Genomic DNA, 18,421 nt, shown 5'->3' with positions numbered 1-18,421 from the left:
GAATAAAGAAATCATCATTTGAGAAAGAAAGACTTCAAGTTATTACAGCATTGACATTGTTTAGACAAAGGTATGGAAGAAAAAGAAAAGGATAATGTTTTGAAACAAAGACTAAGGAAGATGACAGAAAAGGGTTTGCAGTATGCTAAGCAAACTAAATATAAGAAAATTAAGAGTTTATATAAACAATTGTTGGATGATTTTGATAAACTTTATGCCCAATCTCATGTTGAAACTTTCACTTCTGAAGAGATAGAGGAGATTAGATGTAGTCATGGAAGCTGGTTGAAATTCTACGAAACACTGTTAGATCTCTGCAAAGACTTTGCATCACTGTTGGATGAAATTGAACTTAGTCCTTTTATTGAAGAATGTGAATCACAAGACTCTGTTCTGCTGACATGTAAATCAAAGTTAGAAGAATTCTTTCTCAAACACATCCGTGAACCAAGTGAAACGGAGAAAAAGAATGTTAAAGATTCACTGAATGACAAAAGTGAAGATGAACAGAAACCAGAAGTTAAACAAACTGATAAGAAAGATAAGTAGACAAGGTTCAGTCAGCCTGAAAAGTGCTTGTATATTTAAAGAAGAATCAGCCTCCTCTAAAGGAAGTCATTCATCACTAACAAGTCGTGTTTCATCAGCCCATCTGAAAGAAAAACAAAAGCAAGTTGAATTAGAGACAAAGATGAAAGCATTGAAAGAGAAACAGAAAATAGACTTAGCTAAGATGGAATTGAAAATGAAGAAGAAGAGTTAGAACTGAAAACAGAAATGGAGATTTCTCAAGCAAAGTCTAAAGTGCTTCAAGATTATTTCTCTGTCAGAGGTAGTGTGAAATCAGAACGTTCACTAGAACCGCACGATCCATATGTCCCTGTTCCTGTGAATGAAGATGTAAATGAAAATTTCAACACTGAACGTAAACGGTACTTACCTGATAACATAAACTTACCTCTTCAAGAAGACTTCAATCAACACTTGTCTCCACAAACTACTGCAGCAAGCGGTGAGAATCTTATTCAGTGTGTTGTGCAACAGCTCCGAAAGCCGCCTCCTGAAATCATGAAGTTCTCTGGGGATCCTATTGAATATCAAAGATTCAAGCGTCAGTTCAAGGTGAAGATTGTTGTCAACTCAGAAACAGAAGATGAGAAGATGTCATATCTAGAACAGTTCACATTAGGTGAAGCGCTGAAAATTGTCAAGGGATATAGTTACCTGGAGGCCAGTCAAGGGTATCAAAAGGCATGACAGGAACTTGATGAACGATATGGCAATGAAGACGCTATTGCATCTGCTCTCGTCAAGAAAGCATTGGGATGGCCTAATGTAAAAGTAGACAACCCTAAATCCATGGATGAATATGCCATCTTCCTACAAGAATGTGAGAATGCAGTAAGCTCCATCACAGCAGTAAAGATCCTGGAATATCCTGACAACATCAGAAGGCTCGTTATGAAACTACCTTTCCATTGCCATGAGAAGTGGAGGAATATTGTCATATCTATCAGGGATTCAGGAGGAACTGTAGCATTCCATAACCTAGTTAAGTTTGTGAAGAGAGAAGCAAGAAAAGCAACAGATCCAATGGATGGAAAAGATGCTCTGAGGAATGATGACAGAACAAAGACACAGCCAAAGAGGAACGCAGGAATTGCTTCACAATCATCATTCAAGCCTTCCTTCAGCACAGACATAGTAGAAAATACAACTCAGAACACCCAGTCAACGGGGAAGCCCTACACTACTTCAGTGCAAGCAGTGAATGGCTTACAAGTGCACGACCTTGACCTCAGGAACACGATCGCACTACCTACTGTTTACTCCAAAGAACACATACCAGTTTTGAAGAAACACATACCTGTTTCATCAGACGTTCAAAAATGGCCTCACCTTAATGATATATATCTGCCTGAGATTGATGCAAGTGTAGATATCCTCATCGGGGGAAATGTACCAGATTCCTATGCACCACTAGAGATTCGTACCGGTCCTGATGGAAGTCCTCATGCAACAAGAACCAAGCTTGGATGGATACTTTGGAATGTCCCCAGACTTGCAAAAGAAAACAGATTTCCATCAATGAGAACAGACATAACAATAAAAGCAATGGAAGATCTACAGAACATTAATACTATGATGTAAGACAGCATGAACTATGACTTTCCAGAGAAAGCAGCAGAAGAAAGAAAAGAAATGTCACAAGAGGACAAAGAATTTATGAAGATTGTGACAAACTCTATTCATAAAGAAGATGGACACTATGTTGGCAATCTGCCCTTTCGAGACAAGGATGTCATCATGCCTGACAACAGTGAACAAGCCTTACAGCGTTTGAGAGGACTCAAGAAGAAATTTACAATGAACCCTCAAATACATAAAGACTATAAGAAGTTCATGGAAGACATCCTTAGCAAAGAATATGCTGAAATTGTTCCTCAAGATGAACTGAAAGGTAAACCAGGCAAAGTATGGTTTATCCCACACCACGGGGTGTACCATCCACGCAAGCAAGGGAAAATAAGAGTTGTCTTTGACTGTTCAGCAACATTCCAAGGTGTTTCCCTAAATAGTAGTTTGCTTCAAGGACCCAATCTATGCAACAGCCTCCTCAGTGTTCTAATGAGATATAGACAGGAGAACATTGCCTTCATGGGTGATATCGAATCCATGTACTATCGAGTCAGAGTGCCAAAAGAAGACAATGACTTCCTTCGCTTCTACTGGTGGCCGGATGGAGATTGTAGAAAAGAACCTATGTTAGTCCATATCTTTGGAGCTGTATCTTCTGCTTCATGTGCATCCTTTGCCTTACAACAAACAGCAAGAGACAGTCAGGATAAGTTTGTCCCAGAAATTATAGAAAAGTTGACTGACAACTTCTATGTAGATGATTGTCTGGCATCCGAATTGAAGGAAGAAAAGGCAGTATCAACTGTAAAAGAACTTACCAGTTTGTGCAGTGAAGGCAGCTTCAGGCTTACCAAGTGGATCTCCAACAGCTCTACAGTGATGAAATCAATCCCACCTCAAGAAAGAGCAAAGGATGTTAAAGACTTGAACTTGGACCGTGAAGACCTTCCATCTGAAAGAGCTTTAGGAGTCTACTTGTTTGTGCAATCAGACACTCTTGGATTCAAGATAAAGAGCAAGTTGAAACCAGACACTAAACGTGGCATCCTGTCTGTTGTTAGCAATGTGTATGACCCTCTTGGACTCATGGCTCCTTTCATACTCATTTCAAAACAGCTGCTCCAAAACCTGCATAAAGAACAGAAAGACTGGGATGAAGATGTTGATTCAAAGACACAGAAGATATGGCATCAATGGCTGAAAGATCTTACCTTGTTAGAAGATATCCACATTCCAAGATGCTACAAGCCTATGGAGTTTGGACTTGTAACATCATGTCAACTTCACCTTTTTGCAGACGCGAGCAATGTAGGATATGGAGTCGTCGGTTACATCAGATTTGTGAATGAAGATGAGGAGATCCATTGTGCTCTGGTAATGTCTAAATCAAGGGTTGCTCCATTAAAAAAGACAACCATACCACGCATGGAACTCACTGCTGCTACTCTAGCTGTACGCATGTCATCCCTCATTCTTCAAGAACTTCAGGTCAAAGTAGACACAACTTTCTTCTGGACGGACAGCATGTCAGTGTTGAGATGTATCTTTAACACCAATGCCAGGTTCAAAACCTTTGTAGCCAACCGGATTGCTGTGAAAAGGGACTGTTCTGATATTGATCAATGGAGGTATGTGTCATCTAAAGAGAACCCAGCAGACTATGCTTCAAGAGGCATCAAGCTTGATAATGAGCAGCATATTCAGCATTGGACGGGAGGACCAAGATTCCTATGGCAGCACCACAAGTACTGGCCGAAGCAATACATCAACCAAGAACCTCAAGAAGATGATCTTGAACTTAAGGAATGTGTTCATGCAACCATCATGGAGAAGGATAGCTTCCTAGACATTCTAATCAACCACTTCTCAAGTTGGACAAAGTTAAGAAGAGCAGTAGCATGGATCATTTTAACTATCAGATGTTTGCGCCAGAGAGTCAACAAGTCTCAATCCACCAATAAAGTGAACTACACCTTGAATGTTCAAGTCCTTGAAGATGCAGAAAAGCTCCTAGTCCAACACTGTCAGACACAACATTTCTCGAAAGAACAACGATGTCTCAAGCAATCTTCTGCAACAGTTGATAAATCAAGCCCTGTCTACAAGTTGGATCCATTTCTTCAAGATGACGTCATTCATGTTGGAGGACGCCTCAAGAATGCAAATATCTCCTTCAGCGAAAAAGCACCCAATCATTCTTCCTAAGAAATCTCGTGTAACACGCTTGATCATTGAAGAGACTCATAAGATTGTTGGACATCTAGGAAAGAACTCCATCTTGTCACATCTCAGACAATGGTACTGGGTGATTGGAGCAGGGTCACTGGTGAAGTCAATAGTTTCAAAGTGTGTCACATGTCGTAAATATCACTCCTCTTCAGGACAACAAAAGATGTCTGATCTCCCAGATGAACGGATAACTCCGGACCTACCACCTTTCACCAATGTAGGTATGGACTTCTTTTGGTCCTTTCAAAGTGATACGTGGACGTACCTCAGTAAAAAGATATGGTGTTGTATTCACTTGCATGAATCTTCGTGCTATCCATCTGGAAGTGGCTGCCACCCTAGACACAGACTCCTGTATCCATGCTATCAGAAGATTTGTCGCACGACGTGGACCACCCAAGTTCATCAAATCTGACAATGGTACTAACCTTGTCGGATGTCAGCGAGAGTTAAGTGAAGCATTAAAGGACTTAAAAGAATCAAAGATTCACTCTGCCTTCGTTGACAAAGGGATTGAATGGAGCTTCAATCCACCTGCAGCCTCCCATTATTGTGGATTCTGGGAGCGGATGATTAGGACTGTACGGAAAGTGCTTCATTGTCTACTACAAGAGCAGAACATTAAGCTGGATGATGAGGCGTTGAACACTTTGTTTTGCGAAGTGGAATCTATCATCAATGGACGTCCCATCACTGGTCTGTCATATGATGTGCATGATCTATCTGTGCTCACTCCTAACCATCTGTTATACCTACGTTCTGGTGAAAAGATGCCTCCCGGAAGATTCAAGAAAGAGGACATCTATAGTCGACGATGGAAGCAAGTACAATACCTTGCAGACATTTTCTGGAAAAAATGGAAGCAAGAATATTTACCTCTCCTGCAGCAAAAACAAAAATGGAATCAGATCAAAAGAAACCTTCAGATTGGAGACATTGTGCTAATTATGGACAATACACCACGTAATGCGTGGGCTCTTGCAAGAGTAACGGAACTCTATCACGACTGGAAAAACCTTGTGCGAACTGTAAAAGTGAAGACTGCTTCTTCAGAATTTGTGCGACCTGTTGACAAACTGTGTCTCGTTATGGAAGACAATTAGTAGAGCTGTATACAAACATAACAGAAATTTCAAAAGGATGTGCTAAGTAAAAGTGTAAACACATGAATATTGACAATTAAGTGTTTATTTAGGAGTGTTTGTGGGTAATTGTTTCTTAGTTAAGATAATTGTTTCATTTCATTCTACAATTAGGAGGCCGGTGTGTAAGTGTCAAAATTGTTAAGTTATTATTTTCAAAGTTCAGAATCATATTTCCTTTGTTTGTTATCAAAGTATTCAAATATAAATCATATTTCGTTTTTGGCAAGTATTAATTCATATTTAATTTCTTTTCCATTCAAATTTATGTTTACTCATCATAATATGCCAAGGGGCATAACTGCTTAGTATCGTGTATTATCTTCCATGTGGCCCTAAAAAGCATGCAGCATGCATGAGAGAATGAAAGAAATGAGAAAAGGTTTTCAGGATAAAAGAGTCTAAAAACAATGGTGAGTTTGCCAAATTTTGTCATATATATTATTTTATCATTATCTACATGTGTATAAATGTTTTAGAGCAGTTATTTAGTCATGAAGTGTTTTTCATCGTTTGTTTACATTTTGCATAGTATTTCATGTCACTGAAAGGTAGTCAATTTTATTAGGTTAATTCATTTATAATGTCATTATGATTATATGCATTAATGCATCATTTGATCAAAATAGTAATTATTGTTTATTTATTTGTATTTCAGTCAATCTGAAAATAATTAGATTCTAGTTAAGAAAAGAAAGACATTTATCTAAAAGGAAAGAAAAGAATGTGAGGAAAAGAAAGAATGCAAAACAGGAAAGAATAAAGAAATCATCATTTAAGAAAGAAAGACTTCAAGTTATTACATACGTGCATATACCCCTCGGTGATTACAAGTTAGAACAAGGCCCCATCCAACAACTTAATGCTTGGCACAGAAAGAGGCTTCGATCCCCGACTGCGTGGATGTTGCACATATCAATCACTGGCTTCTGCCCGATATTTTTCTTGGATAAAACCTCTACACCATTTGACTTCGGTTTGCAAGTCAGTTGAGACGGTCATGTATGAAAATGTTCTTCATCTGGTAGTTGATGTCGTTTGTGACAAAGTTTAATTCCACTTGTGACAAAAGTAGTGAGATTCTAAACACTGTGTTGTATGAATCACACATGTTGTATATGTCCCCAGCTACAACAAAATAGCATAATACACATTAAATGCAATGTAAGCAAGCACAGGACCATGTTTTTCGTTAAAGTTAGTGTTATATCCAAGTTGTCAACTTGTTTTGAAATGTTTTGAAGATGTATATGAGTTATCTTGTTGAAGTAGAATTGTTTTGGTAATATTCAAGGTAACTACAGGGAAAGGTATTTCCGATTTTAATTTCTATTTCAAGAATAGAAAATTTGACAAGCATTTAAACTGACATGTTGTTCTCTATGTAAATTGAAGTTCCTATGTAACGTCTTGGCTTGTTTTGCTTGTTCATAGAGTAGTTCTGGTATTGTTATCCTCCTTTACAGTGTTTCCAACATATCTCTTCTTATAAAACAGATCATTTGTAGATAGACATCTTTCGATAATACTACACTGAATATAAAATGTCAACCCCAGAAGAAAATCTCGATTATTTGCCGAAACAGATACCATTGGACATAAAATTGAAAATTGTGATGAAACCTGCATCGCTTCGGGCTTTCCTCCAACATTAAGCTAACACGCCGTGATATAACTTGAATACCGCTCAAAACGGTGTTAACCCGTTAATTTTATAAGTACAGAACATCTCTTGCTCCCAGCTTTTCTCAAACAGTAAAAGGGATACTGGCCTAGGCGTTGACACTAAAACAAGACCTTACTTATATCCCGTCGACATGGATAATATGGTTTATTACAGGCGTTTCTTTAATGAAAACAGTATATTGAGAAAATGTTTCTGTCTTCCTTTACAGATGATCTGTCTCTTGTGCCAAGCATCTGACACTTCCAAAGGACTTTCAATTGTTGATTAATGCAAATACAGAAATATTTTCTTTGAATAATTATTAGAAATAGTATTTCATAATGCGATTTGCAGTGTATTAATTGTTGTCAAATTCTGTATTTCTGTAATCGACCATGATATACAAATCATGGTAGGATATTCTTTCCAAAGACATGGAACAATGTCTATCAAAGTGATTTCTTTTGCTCTTGACCTATTGGTCTATATCTTTAATATAATTATTCAAATGTAGTAATCTTAAATGATGGCAATTTGGTTTGTTCTACATTTCGATTGATTTCACATTGAGCCTTGGGAATAAGGGATTTACTAATCAGACGGGGAAATTACTCAGAGCCGGAGCTGATATATTTGTCGATGTCAGGAGGCTGCCGCCAGTGATACCCATTGACAAGACACAGACATCTGACACAAACCATCAAATATTTTCATCCACCTCAGTCTCAGATATTGTGTATTGGTAAATCCCTTGTCATAAATAGGCATTCATGTTTAGTCCAATCTCTGAAATTGAACGTTGGAGCTAATTCGAAAATGAAACAAAAGAACATCCCCTCACAAGCCCCCACCCATATGGACATATGGACTATTCGGAGACAAGTAAAGCATTTGGATCGAAGAAAGGTGCAAAGGCAACTTTATCTGTTTGATTTCCTTGAATAAAATAGGAGTATGTGTACCTAGAAAGCGCATAAATGTAACAACACAGTTCTTGAAAAATATATCATTTATTACAGTGCAGAATACACCTCTCTGAAGCCTTTTGATTATATTCTTGAACAATTTACAGTGTTGTAGGAGAGTAGTAGCAGTAGTTGAGATGAATGTTGGCAGGACTTCCAGTTTGAAAGGGAGTGGATCCTTCTCTGGCATTGTGGTTGTTGGTGTCTTCATCATCCCAAAACATCGTCTCCACTGTCACCGACATCCCAGCGACGCTCTGACACACGCCTGTCTTCATCAGGAGGTAGAAGGGGGCAGATGTTGGCAAGGCTATCTCTTGAGCTGGAGAAGCATCCTCTCGGCAACAATAAAACAGCTTGGTGTCTTTGTTGAACTCACCATCGGGGAGGATGCTCTGGTCTGAGACATGGTTCATGTTGTAGTTGTTCTCATCATCCCAAAGAAGGGAACCTTCCTGGAAACTTCCTGGGCAGACGCCGTTCTTCCTCAAGATGCAGTAGGTACCGGCCGGCCAACTCCCAGATCTGGCAGTGGTGCCCTCCATGATGCAGTAAGTATTTAAATAACCGTCTTTCTTCTTAATGCCGCTCATATTGGTGGTGTTCCAGGTATTTCCGTTGTAATAATCTTCAGTGTCTTGATAGAAAGCTCCATCCTTCCACTCACTACCAGGACAACCATCGTTGGTCTGAGGCAGAGCAAAGGATCCTTCAGGCCATGTTGTAGGTATTTGTAGTGTAGTCGGGGCTTCAGTGGGGTTGGACGTTGGGGTTTCCGTTGTGTGTCCACAGTCTCGAGCATGGGAGACAGCCAGAACAGCGGCCAGAATGAGAGGGACGTTCATGGTAGTTAGGTAGTCGTAACGGCGTGATGATCCGGACTGTGAGACTCCTCGAGACTTCAATGATGCTGAGAGAGCCATCTGTAACATTTATACATGGCAGAAACACTGTTGTCACGTCATCAACAGGTGTATATCATACTTACGTATTGCGTCACTGATTGGAAACATTTGATTAATTTAATCATAGCTCAAGGCAGAGTTGCAGATGGTACACCAATGAAAGTTCGTTAAGGGAACTGTTACTTACATATTGCAGATCGGTGTCCTTCTGTTCCATGATAACCTATGTATCACAATATAAGTAAATAATTCAGAGAACTACAATTCCTTTGTCTGTTGAACTCTCTTTATCAGCTGAAATGAAATATATCGATGCAGCGATGATGACAATGCAGGTATCACCATTTGGAGATATTACAATACGCATTGCCTGAGATTGTATATTATTCGTTGTCTGAACTGAGAAGTATTCATGTAACTTGTATGTGGAAGCAATTTGTCTTCATGGAGTACTGGGGATCACGGGTGGCCCAGTCGTCTAAGGCGCCGCGATTCGCTGTGCAGAGTTGCATCACTTGGGCACGCCACAAACCTATGATTGTGGGTTCGAATACCGGTTCGCCCCGATTATGTTTCTAGGTTTGTCAGCACCATACCAGTGCTCGTTGGTTTCACCGAAGTGGTAAACGTCTGAGACCTGCATCACTTCGGTCTTTCCTCCCGCATTAAGCTGACACGCCGCGATAATACTGGAATACTAGCGGCGGTAAACCCAACTCACTTACTCACTCACTCATGGAGTACTTTATGCACGAATCATATTCAGTTTTGCGCCTATTTTATAGAATTTGAATAAATTATGAAAACTTATAAATGTATGACGTTTTAAGAAAAAACAGCTATTGGATAGCCATAAATATTTCTCGTTATCTAAATAAGTGGATAGAATATCCAATAATTGTCTATGAAAAATACAATTTTCGAAATTGTGACAAGGGGTTAACACATCGTTCCTTCTTTCTTGATATCCAAACATGCGTATCTTTTTTATTAATGTATTTACCTTTAGTTAATCCAGTTTATTCCTTATTGTCTTTTTGTGCATTCATAGAGTAGTTCTTGTATTGTTATTCTCCTTTACAGTGTTTCCAACATATCTCTTCTTATAAAACAGATCATTTGTCGAAAGACATCTTTCTATAGTACAACAATGTACATAAAATGTCAACCCCAGAAACAAATCTCGATTATTTGCCGAAACAGATACCAGTGGACATAAATAAGGAAAAAGTAATGAAAATTATATGAATTGGTCACCGAAAATAAATGAAGACACCAGGTCTTCACGAAAAGGATAAAACCGTCTTATCTTTGTGCTTGATAGATCTTTAAATGATGTCTTGTTGATGACTTTCCTTATATTTTCATATAACATTATTTTTAATCGTCTGTTTTGTTCTTAAGTTCTAATGTAAACTGTTTACTATGAGTCAATTTTATATTAGCAGTTTAAAAGCTCGTGCATTTCCATAAACTTCCAAAAGGGTCATTTTCTGTAAGCTACGTGCATATACCCCTCGGCGATTACGGGTTAGAACAAGGCCCCACCCAACAACTTAATGCTTGTCACAAAAAGAGGCTTCGATCCCTGAGTGCGTGGATGTTGCACATATCAATCACTGGCTTCTGCCCGATATTTTTCTTGGATAAAACCTCCACACCATTTGACTTTGGTTTGCAAGTCAGTTGAGACGATCACGTATGAAAATGTTCTTCATCGGGTAGTTGATGCCGTTTGTGACAAAGTTTAATTCCACTTGCGACAAAAGTAGTGATATTCTAAACACTATGTTGTACGTATCACACATGTTGTATATGTCCCCAGCTACAACAAAATAGAAAAATACACATTAAATGCAATGTAAGCCAGCACAGGAACATGTTTTTCGTTAAAGTTAGAGTTATATCCAAGATGTCGACTTGTTTTGAAATGTTTTGAAGATGTATATGAGTTATCTAGTTGAAGTAGAATTATTTTTGTAATATTCAAGGTAACTACAGGGAAAGGTATTTCCGATTTCAAGAAAAGAAAACTTGACAAGCATTTAAACTGACATGTTGTTCTCTATGTAAATTGAAGTTCCTATGTAACGTCTTGGCTTGTTTTGCTTGTTCATAGAGTAGTTCTGGTATGTTATCCCCCTTTACAGTGTTTCCAACATATCTCTTCTTATAAAACAGATCATTTGTAGATAGACATCTTTCGATAATACTACACTGAATATAAAATGTCAACCCCAGAAGAAAAACTCGATTATTTGCCGAAACAGATACCATTGGTTATAAAATTGAAAATTTTGATGAAACCTGCATCGCTTCGGGCTTTCCTCCCACATTAAGCTAACACGCTGTGATATAACTGGAATACCGCTCAAAGCGGTGTTAACCCGTTAATTTTATAAGTACAGAACATCTCTTGCTCCCAGCTTTTCTCAAACAGTAAAAGGGATACTGGCCTAGGCGATGACACTAAAACAAGATCTTACTTATATCCCGTCGACATGGATGATATGGTTTATTACAGGCGTTCCTTTATTGAAAACAGTATATTGAGAAAATGTTTCTGTCTACCTTTACAGATGATTTGTGTCCTGTGCCAAGCATCTGACACTTCCAAAGGACTTTCAATTGTTGATTAATGCAAATACAGAAATATTTTCTTTGAATAATTATTGGAAAGAGTATTTCATAATGCGAATTGCAGTGTATTAATTTTTTGTATTACTGTAATCGACCACGCTATACAAATCATGGTAGGATATTATTTCCAAAGACATGGAACAATGTCTATCAAAGTGATTTCTTTTTCTCTTGACCTATGCGTCTATATCTTTAAGATAATTATTCAAATGTAGTAATCCTAAATGATGGCAATTTGGTTTATTTTACATTTCAATTGATTTCACATTGAGCTTTGGGAATAAGGGATTTACTAATCAGACGGAGAAATTACTCAGAGCCGGAGCTGATATATTTGTTGATGTCAGGAGGCCGCCGCCAGTGATACCCATTGACAAGACACAGACATCTGACACAAACCATCAGATAATTTTCATCCACCTCAGTCTCAGATTATGTGTGTTGGTAAATCCCTTGCCATAAATAGGCATTCATGTTTAGTCGATTCTGTAAAATTGAACGTTGCAGTTAATTCGAAAATGAAAGAAAAGAACATCCCCTCACCGTTCCCCCCCCCCCCCCCCCCCCCCCAACCCCCACCCCAATTACCGGATAGTTTGTGTACGTCAGAGAACAAAAATATATTGTCCCCGAAATTGCTTAAATAAATGTATGCTTCGGACTGTTGAGAATATTGATGTCAAAAGATTGGCAGTAACTGTTGCTGGCAATGATGGCTAAACTGGTTATGGGACATAATACTTTGTTCTTTTGACTTCGAACATATGGACTTTTCGGAGACAAGTAAAGCATTTGGATCGAAGAAAGGTGCAAAGGCAACTTTATCTGTTTGATTTCCTTGAATAAAATAGGTGAGTGAGTGAGTTAATATTTAACGTCACATCGGCAGTATTTCAGCCATATCGTGACGAGAACTGACATAAAATACAAAAATTTGAATGGAGTAAATACCTGTCATCGAAGGACAGTAAAAATAACTAGAGTATCACAGTTGTGATTTTAAAACTAGTTGAGAGCTTTAAAAAGAATACATTTTCAATCAACAATACAATATAAAAATGGGCTATAGATCACCAGCAACCAAAGTTAGGCCACCGTACTGGGGACTGTGGGGACTTACAATACTTTTGCTACCTGCACGACTCCCCAGCAGGATTTACACCATCCCTTCAGCCGCTGGTGATTATATGCAATTTAGCCAACACTTAAAATAAACAAATATTCTACGTCTAAAACTGTGGCAAGAATAAATGTACTTTGAATGATGTGGTCTTACATATCCTCTCTGGGGGACAATAATTTTACGTTACTTCAACCCCCTTCAAGGATACAGCCACTAACAATCTCAGTCATCAACTTTATTTTACCAATTATAAAAACTATATTATATACAAAACATATCAATCAAAATTTATGTAACAATTCAATTTCTTTTAAAAAAGCAAGAATTAAACGAGCATTGATACTAAAAAGATCCTTTAAGGATGAAACTTTGAAATATTTATCCCTTGTGATGGAAAAATCAACACAATCAAGCAGGACATGCTTGACGGTGATTCTCACATCACAAGGGATACAAAATGGAGGATCCTCACCTTTTAAAAGATATTCATTTGTATATCTTGAATGGCCAATACGACATCGTCGCATAATGACCTCTTCAAACCTGGACTGACAGCCCAAGTAGGTGTAACCGATATTTGGTTTAATTTCATGTAATTTATTTATACCCACTTGGGTGTCCCACTTCTTCTGCATTAGATCTCTGATATAACATCTAACAACAGGTTTATAATCACTGTAGGGTAGAAGAAGTGGTGTCACAGATTTGTTGAGTGCTGCTTTTGCAGCAGCATCAGCCATTGTGTTACCTACGATTCCTACATGGCTGGGTAACCAACAGAAAACGATGTCGTATTGGCCAGTAGCTAGATCATTGTATAATTCGACAATTTCGAGCAAAAGTGGATGTGTGCTGGACATATTGTGAATAGCCTGAAGACATGAAAGAGAGTCTGAAAATATTATGAACTTCTTATGCTTCGATTGATTTTGAATGTATTTAAGAGCTGTTAAGATGGCGTGTGCTTCTGCCGTGAAAATTGAACTGTCATGTGGCAACCTGGACGATATTGTTCTGGTTCCAATGACAGTAGCGCTAGCAACTGCGTCACCATCCTTGGATCCATCTGTAAAAATAGATTTGTATGTATCATATTTAGTTCTCAGTTGATGGTATTCTTGTTGATAAATTAGGGGATTAGTTTGTGATTTCTTTAGTTGTGTGAGTGTCAGGTCTACTACGGGCTTTATAAGTTGCCAAGGAGGTGAAGACAAAAGGCGGTAAGGAGAAATATTTTCAAGGTGTAAATTTGCATCAGAAATTGCAGTTTTCAACCTTATTCCAAGAGGGGGAATAAGAGAAGATTTCTTTGGGTAGAGGTCTTCATATAGGGGGTGAAAAACGCAATCATATGCAGGGTTTGACTGATTTGAAGATAATTTGGTAATATACTGTAAAGATAATTTTAGACGTCTTAGTTTTAGTGATGGTTCATCAGCCTCTACATATAAACTGTTAATTGGAGAAGTTCTGAAGGAGCCAAGGCAGAGCCGTAGTCCTTGGTGATGTATAGAATCCAGAATTTTTAGATTGCTTTTGCAAGCACCCCCATAAACGATGGAGCCATAATCCAGTTTAGAACGTATGAGAGATCTATATAGTTGGAGGAGGGTCTTCTGATCACCTCCCCACTTTGAATTGGAAACGACTTTTAACACATTGAGTGCCTTCAGGCATTTAGCTTTAAGGTATTTGATATGGGGTTTAAATGTCAAATGGCTATCAAAAATAAGTCCCAGGAATTTGGCTTCCTTTACAATTTTGATAGGTGTGCCATCCAAATACAGTACAGGGTCTGGATGTGGTTTATATTTGCGACAAAAATGTATACAATTTGTCTTGGCTTTAGAAAATTTAAAGCCATTTTCAAGTGACCATCTTTGAATTTTATTAAGACATAACTGCAATTGTCTTTCAATTGAATGCATATTTTTACCACAACAAGATATGTTAAAATCATCCACGAAAAGCGACCCATCTATGGAATCATTTAAGACCTTAGACAGGCTATTTATCTTAATACTAAATAGTGTAACAGACAAGATACTGCCTTGTGGGACACCCTGATCCTGATTATAATGATCAGACAGGGTTGAGCCCACGCGGACTTGAAATTGTCTGTCAGTTAAAAATTTGGATATAAATTGAGGCAAACGGCCTCTCAATCCAAAATCGTGTAAGTCCTTTAAAATACCATGTTTCCATGTAGTGTCATATGCTTTTTCGAGATCGAAAAAGATAGACACTGCATGTTGTTTGTTTATGATGGCATTTTTAACAAATGATTCTAAACGTACTAAATGATCAATTGTACTTCTATTTTTACGGAAACCACATTGAATATTTGTAATTAGGTTATTGGTTTCTAAGTACCAAACTAGGCGATTATTGATCATGCGTTCCATGGTTTTGCAAACGCAGCTGGTCAATGAAATTGGACGATAATTTGAAGGATCAGTATGATCACGTCCTGGCTTAGGTATTGGAACAATTATAGCATCTCGCCATGAGGATGGAAATTCACCTGATGTCCAGATTTCATCAAAAATTAGTAGAAGGGTTTCTAAACATGAGTCTGGTAAATGTTTGAGGAGTTGATAATGTATATTATCAGCTCCTGTAGCAGTATCGTGTGCTTGTCCAAGAGCAGTATGAAGCTCATGGATTGAAAATATTTCGTTATAATCTTCCCCATTATTTGATTTAAAATTTATGATTTTCGTTTCTTGCAGTTTTTGGTATTTTTGGAATTTAGGCACATAGTTAGAGGAAGAAGAATGTTTTGCTAATGTTTCACCAAGTTTATTTGCAATTTCCGATTTATCAGTCAATAGTTCGTCTCCATTTTTAAGGTGATGTATGCTAGATTTAGAACCTTTACCTTTAATTTTCTGGATCATGTTCCATACCTTAGACATGGGCGTACGAGAATTTATCTTGGAAACATAATTTTGCCAAGATTGGCGTTTATTTTGTTTAAACGTACGTCTGGCTTTAGCATTTAAAATTTTAAATTTATTCAAATTATGTACCATTGGATGGCGACGGAAGTAGTGTTCAGCCTTTTTCCGTGCCTTCCTAGCTTGTTTGCAGTCATCGTTAAACCATGGTTTACGAATGTGAGGATTTGTAGAGGACTTAGGAATACAGTCATCAGCGATTTTGTTTAATTCATCAGAAAATAATTGTACAGGGTCAGTAGCATCAAGAAACAGATCAGGTTGTAACTTTTTGGATGCAAGTATTTCGAATAAAGGCCAGTTAGCCTTAGAAAAGTTCCATCTTGTTGAAGGAGGAACATCGGAAGGTAAGACGGGTTTTAAAATGGTTGGGAAATGATCACTTCCACAGAGGTCTTCATGGACGGACCATTCAAATTCGTTTAATAATTCAGAATCTGTTACTGACAAATCGAGAGCAGAGTAGGTACCTGCACCGGGATGCAGATACGTATTTGAACCATCATTATGGATACAAAAATCGTTGCTGGAAATGAAATCTTCCAAAAGTTTTCCCTTGTTATTAGTCTGAACACTACCCCAAAGTGGATTGTGTCCATTTAAATCGCCCATGATAATACAGGGCTTTGGGAGTTGATCATAGAGAGCTTGAAGTTCAGACTGTCGGAGAGAAGAAGATGGTGGAATATAGAGTGAGCACAATGTAAACACAATGTGCAGAGTCACACGGACTGCAACAGCTTGAAGGGGGGTTGCAAGATGGACGGGGCTATGGATAACACCTTGTTTTATGAAGATTGAAGAGCCTCCAGTGGCCTTAGCACCAGGAGGTGAAAATACATTGTAGGAGGAATAACCTCGTATATCAAATGTGTCGGTTTCTTTGTAGTATGTTTCTTGTAAACATAACGCTGATGGTTTAAAATCTTGAATTAAGAGTTGTAAATCGTTATAATTATTCCTAAGTCCTCTACAGTTCCACTGTATTAAATGTGATGATTGAGTCACGGTGGCTCAATTGGTGAACGCTCACGAGAATGTGAGGAAGAAGAACCCCTTCTGGTCTCTGGAGATGGGGTGACATCCATGTCAAGAGCATCAAAGGGGTTGTTGAGAAAAACCTCTGAAGACGAGGATTTCAAAGGAGTTTGTTTTCTGTTTAATTTTTTTCTTTCTTTTCTTGTCAGAGTAACAACGGCAGATTCGATAGTAGCTGGTTCTACAGCCTCTGGATCTTTAGCAACAGACTCCACACCAGCTTCAGCAGTCAAAGGTTCGGATGGGCCTACTGTTTGAGTGGAAGATGTATGTGAAGTTACTACAGAAGATATGTTAACAGGTTGATCGGATGTAATCCATGTCAAATCTGTCTGGATAGAAATGGATGTTTTTGTAGGATTTGCAGGAGTAGCGATAGCTACAGCAGCAGAATATGTTCTGGTTAGTGGAGTTTGTGGAGATTGATTTTCAATGAGCTTCTTAGCCTCGTAAAACGAGATATTGTTCTCATGTTTGAGCTTCAGGATTTTTGTCTGTTTTTGCCATTCAGGACATAACTTTGATGAAGCCAGATGTGTTCCTTTGCAGTTGGCACATTTCACTTCAGCCGTGCAGTCAGTGTTGTCATGGCCTTCGCCACAGCGCTGACAGACTACAGAGTGATTGCAAAATTTAGAACCATGTCCAAACTTTTGGCACTTGAAACAACGGAGTGGATTGGGGACATACACCTCCACTCCGATGTTGAGATAACCAGCTTTGATTGACTTAGGAAGGGCCGAAAGAGCAAATGTAAGCAGATAAGTGTTTGACGGGATGATGTCACCATCTCTCGATTTCATAGTAAAACGCTTAACTGCTGTTACCCCTTGAGTTGTCAGTTCATCAGTAATTTCCTGCTCTGACATGTCGGACAGGCAGCGAGCTCTGTCTCGAACAATGCCTCGGCAAGAATTCAAGGTTTTGTGGACGGACACAGCAACCTCAATATTTGCGAATGTAGTTACAGACAAAAGATTCAGAGATTGCTGTCTCCGTGTACACTCAACGAGAAGAGAGCCACTGCGAAGACGTGTAACATTGTTCACTTCTCCGCAAATTCCTAAAACAGCTTTGGAAATGGCGAATGGATTTAGCTTAATAGGTTGTTTGTTAGCTGCCTCAATCACAATAAAACGGGACCAGGAATCTAAGCCACGAGATAATTGTTCACTTTGATCAATGTCATCAAGATCGACATGTCTTCGTTTGGAACGGGTTGAACCAGGGTTTTGGTGTGACATGGTGAAATATAGTAATTCAGCACCCCTGCTCCCCACCCACCAAGGAGTGCTACAAAGAGCGATGTTTTGTTGCACCGGAACTCCAACATGCAAACACCAGGGATACAGGGATGATATACTCCAGCAAGTATGACGCAAATAGCAATATTTGTATACCAAATTAAATGCCAGGCTGGTTCGGCCCATGACAAGTAATTGGATACATATTGAATTTGGAGGTCAACATCACCAGATTGGCCCATGAGCCACCGCCTTCTGGCGTAAGACTCTAGGCAATTTATATAATCCAAAATAGTTAATTCACACAAATTATGCATGGCCAAGGCCAAAATATACATCAAAATACAACACATGTGTGCATTTACAATAT

General features: G+C 38.5%; 3 protein-coding genes across 3 annotated transcripts; 1 reads left to right on the top strand and 2 right to left on the bottom strand.

Moving 5' to 3' along the window:
* Positions 1 to 2,157: 2,157 nt before the first annotated feature.
* Positions 2,158 to 4,344, top strand: LOC125372633. The gene has a single exon (XM_048383092.1). It carries the CDS (start codon positions 2,158 to 2,160, stop codon positions 4,342 to 4,344), a length of 2,187 nt encoding a protein of 728 aa, XP_048239049.1.
* Positions 4,345 to 8,216: 3,872 nt separating this feature from the next.
* LOC124136727 lies at positions 8,217 to 9,064 on the bottom strand. The gene has a single exon (XM_046502723.2). The coding sequence runs from the start codon at positions 9,062 to 9,064 to the stop codon at positions 8,243 to 8,245; it is 822 nt and encodes a 273-aa protein (XP_046358679.2). The 3' UTR covers positions 8,217 to 8,242.
* A 7,709-nt stretch (positions 9,065 to 16,773) lies between these two features.
* Positions 16,774 to 18,051, bottom strand: LOC125372628. Its single transcript, XM_048383080.1, has one exon. The coding sequence runs from the start codon at positions 18,049 to 18,051 to the stop codon at positions 16,774 to 16,776; it is 1,278 nt and encodes a 425-aa protein (XP_048239037.1).
* Positions 18,052 to 18,421: the final 370 nt, after the last annotated feature.

The sequence above is a fragment of the Haliotis rufescens genome, unplaced genomic scaffold, assembly GCF_023055435.1.
Source record: "Haliotis rufescens isolate VD_foot unplaced genomic scaffold, xgHalRufe1.0.p SCAF_1, whole genome shotgun sequence".
NCBI lineage: Eukaryota > Metazoa > Mollusca > Gastropoda > Lepetellida > Haliotidae > Haliotis > Haliotis rufescens.
The sequence above is the reverse complement of the archived record's forward strand: the minus strand, read 5'-3'. Positions and strand labels throughout refer to the sequence as shown.

Excerpts from the sequence above, each read along its gene's own strand:
- LOC125372628 (XM_048383080.1), bottom strand. The coding sequence starts at position 18,051 with ATGTCACACCAAAACCCTGGTTCAACCCGTTCCAAACGAAGACATGTC.
- LOC125372633 (XM_048383092.1), top strand. The coding sequence starts at position 2,158 with ATGAACTATGACTTTCCAGAGAAAGCAGCAGAAGAAAGAAAAGAAATG.
- LOC124136727 (XM_046502723.2), bottom strand. The coding sequence starts at position 9,064 with ATGGCTCTCTCAGCATCATTGAAGTCTCGAGGAGTCTCACAGTCCGGA.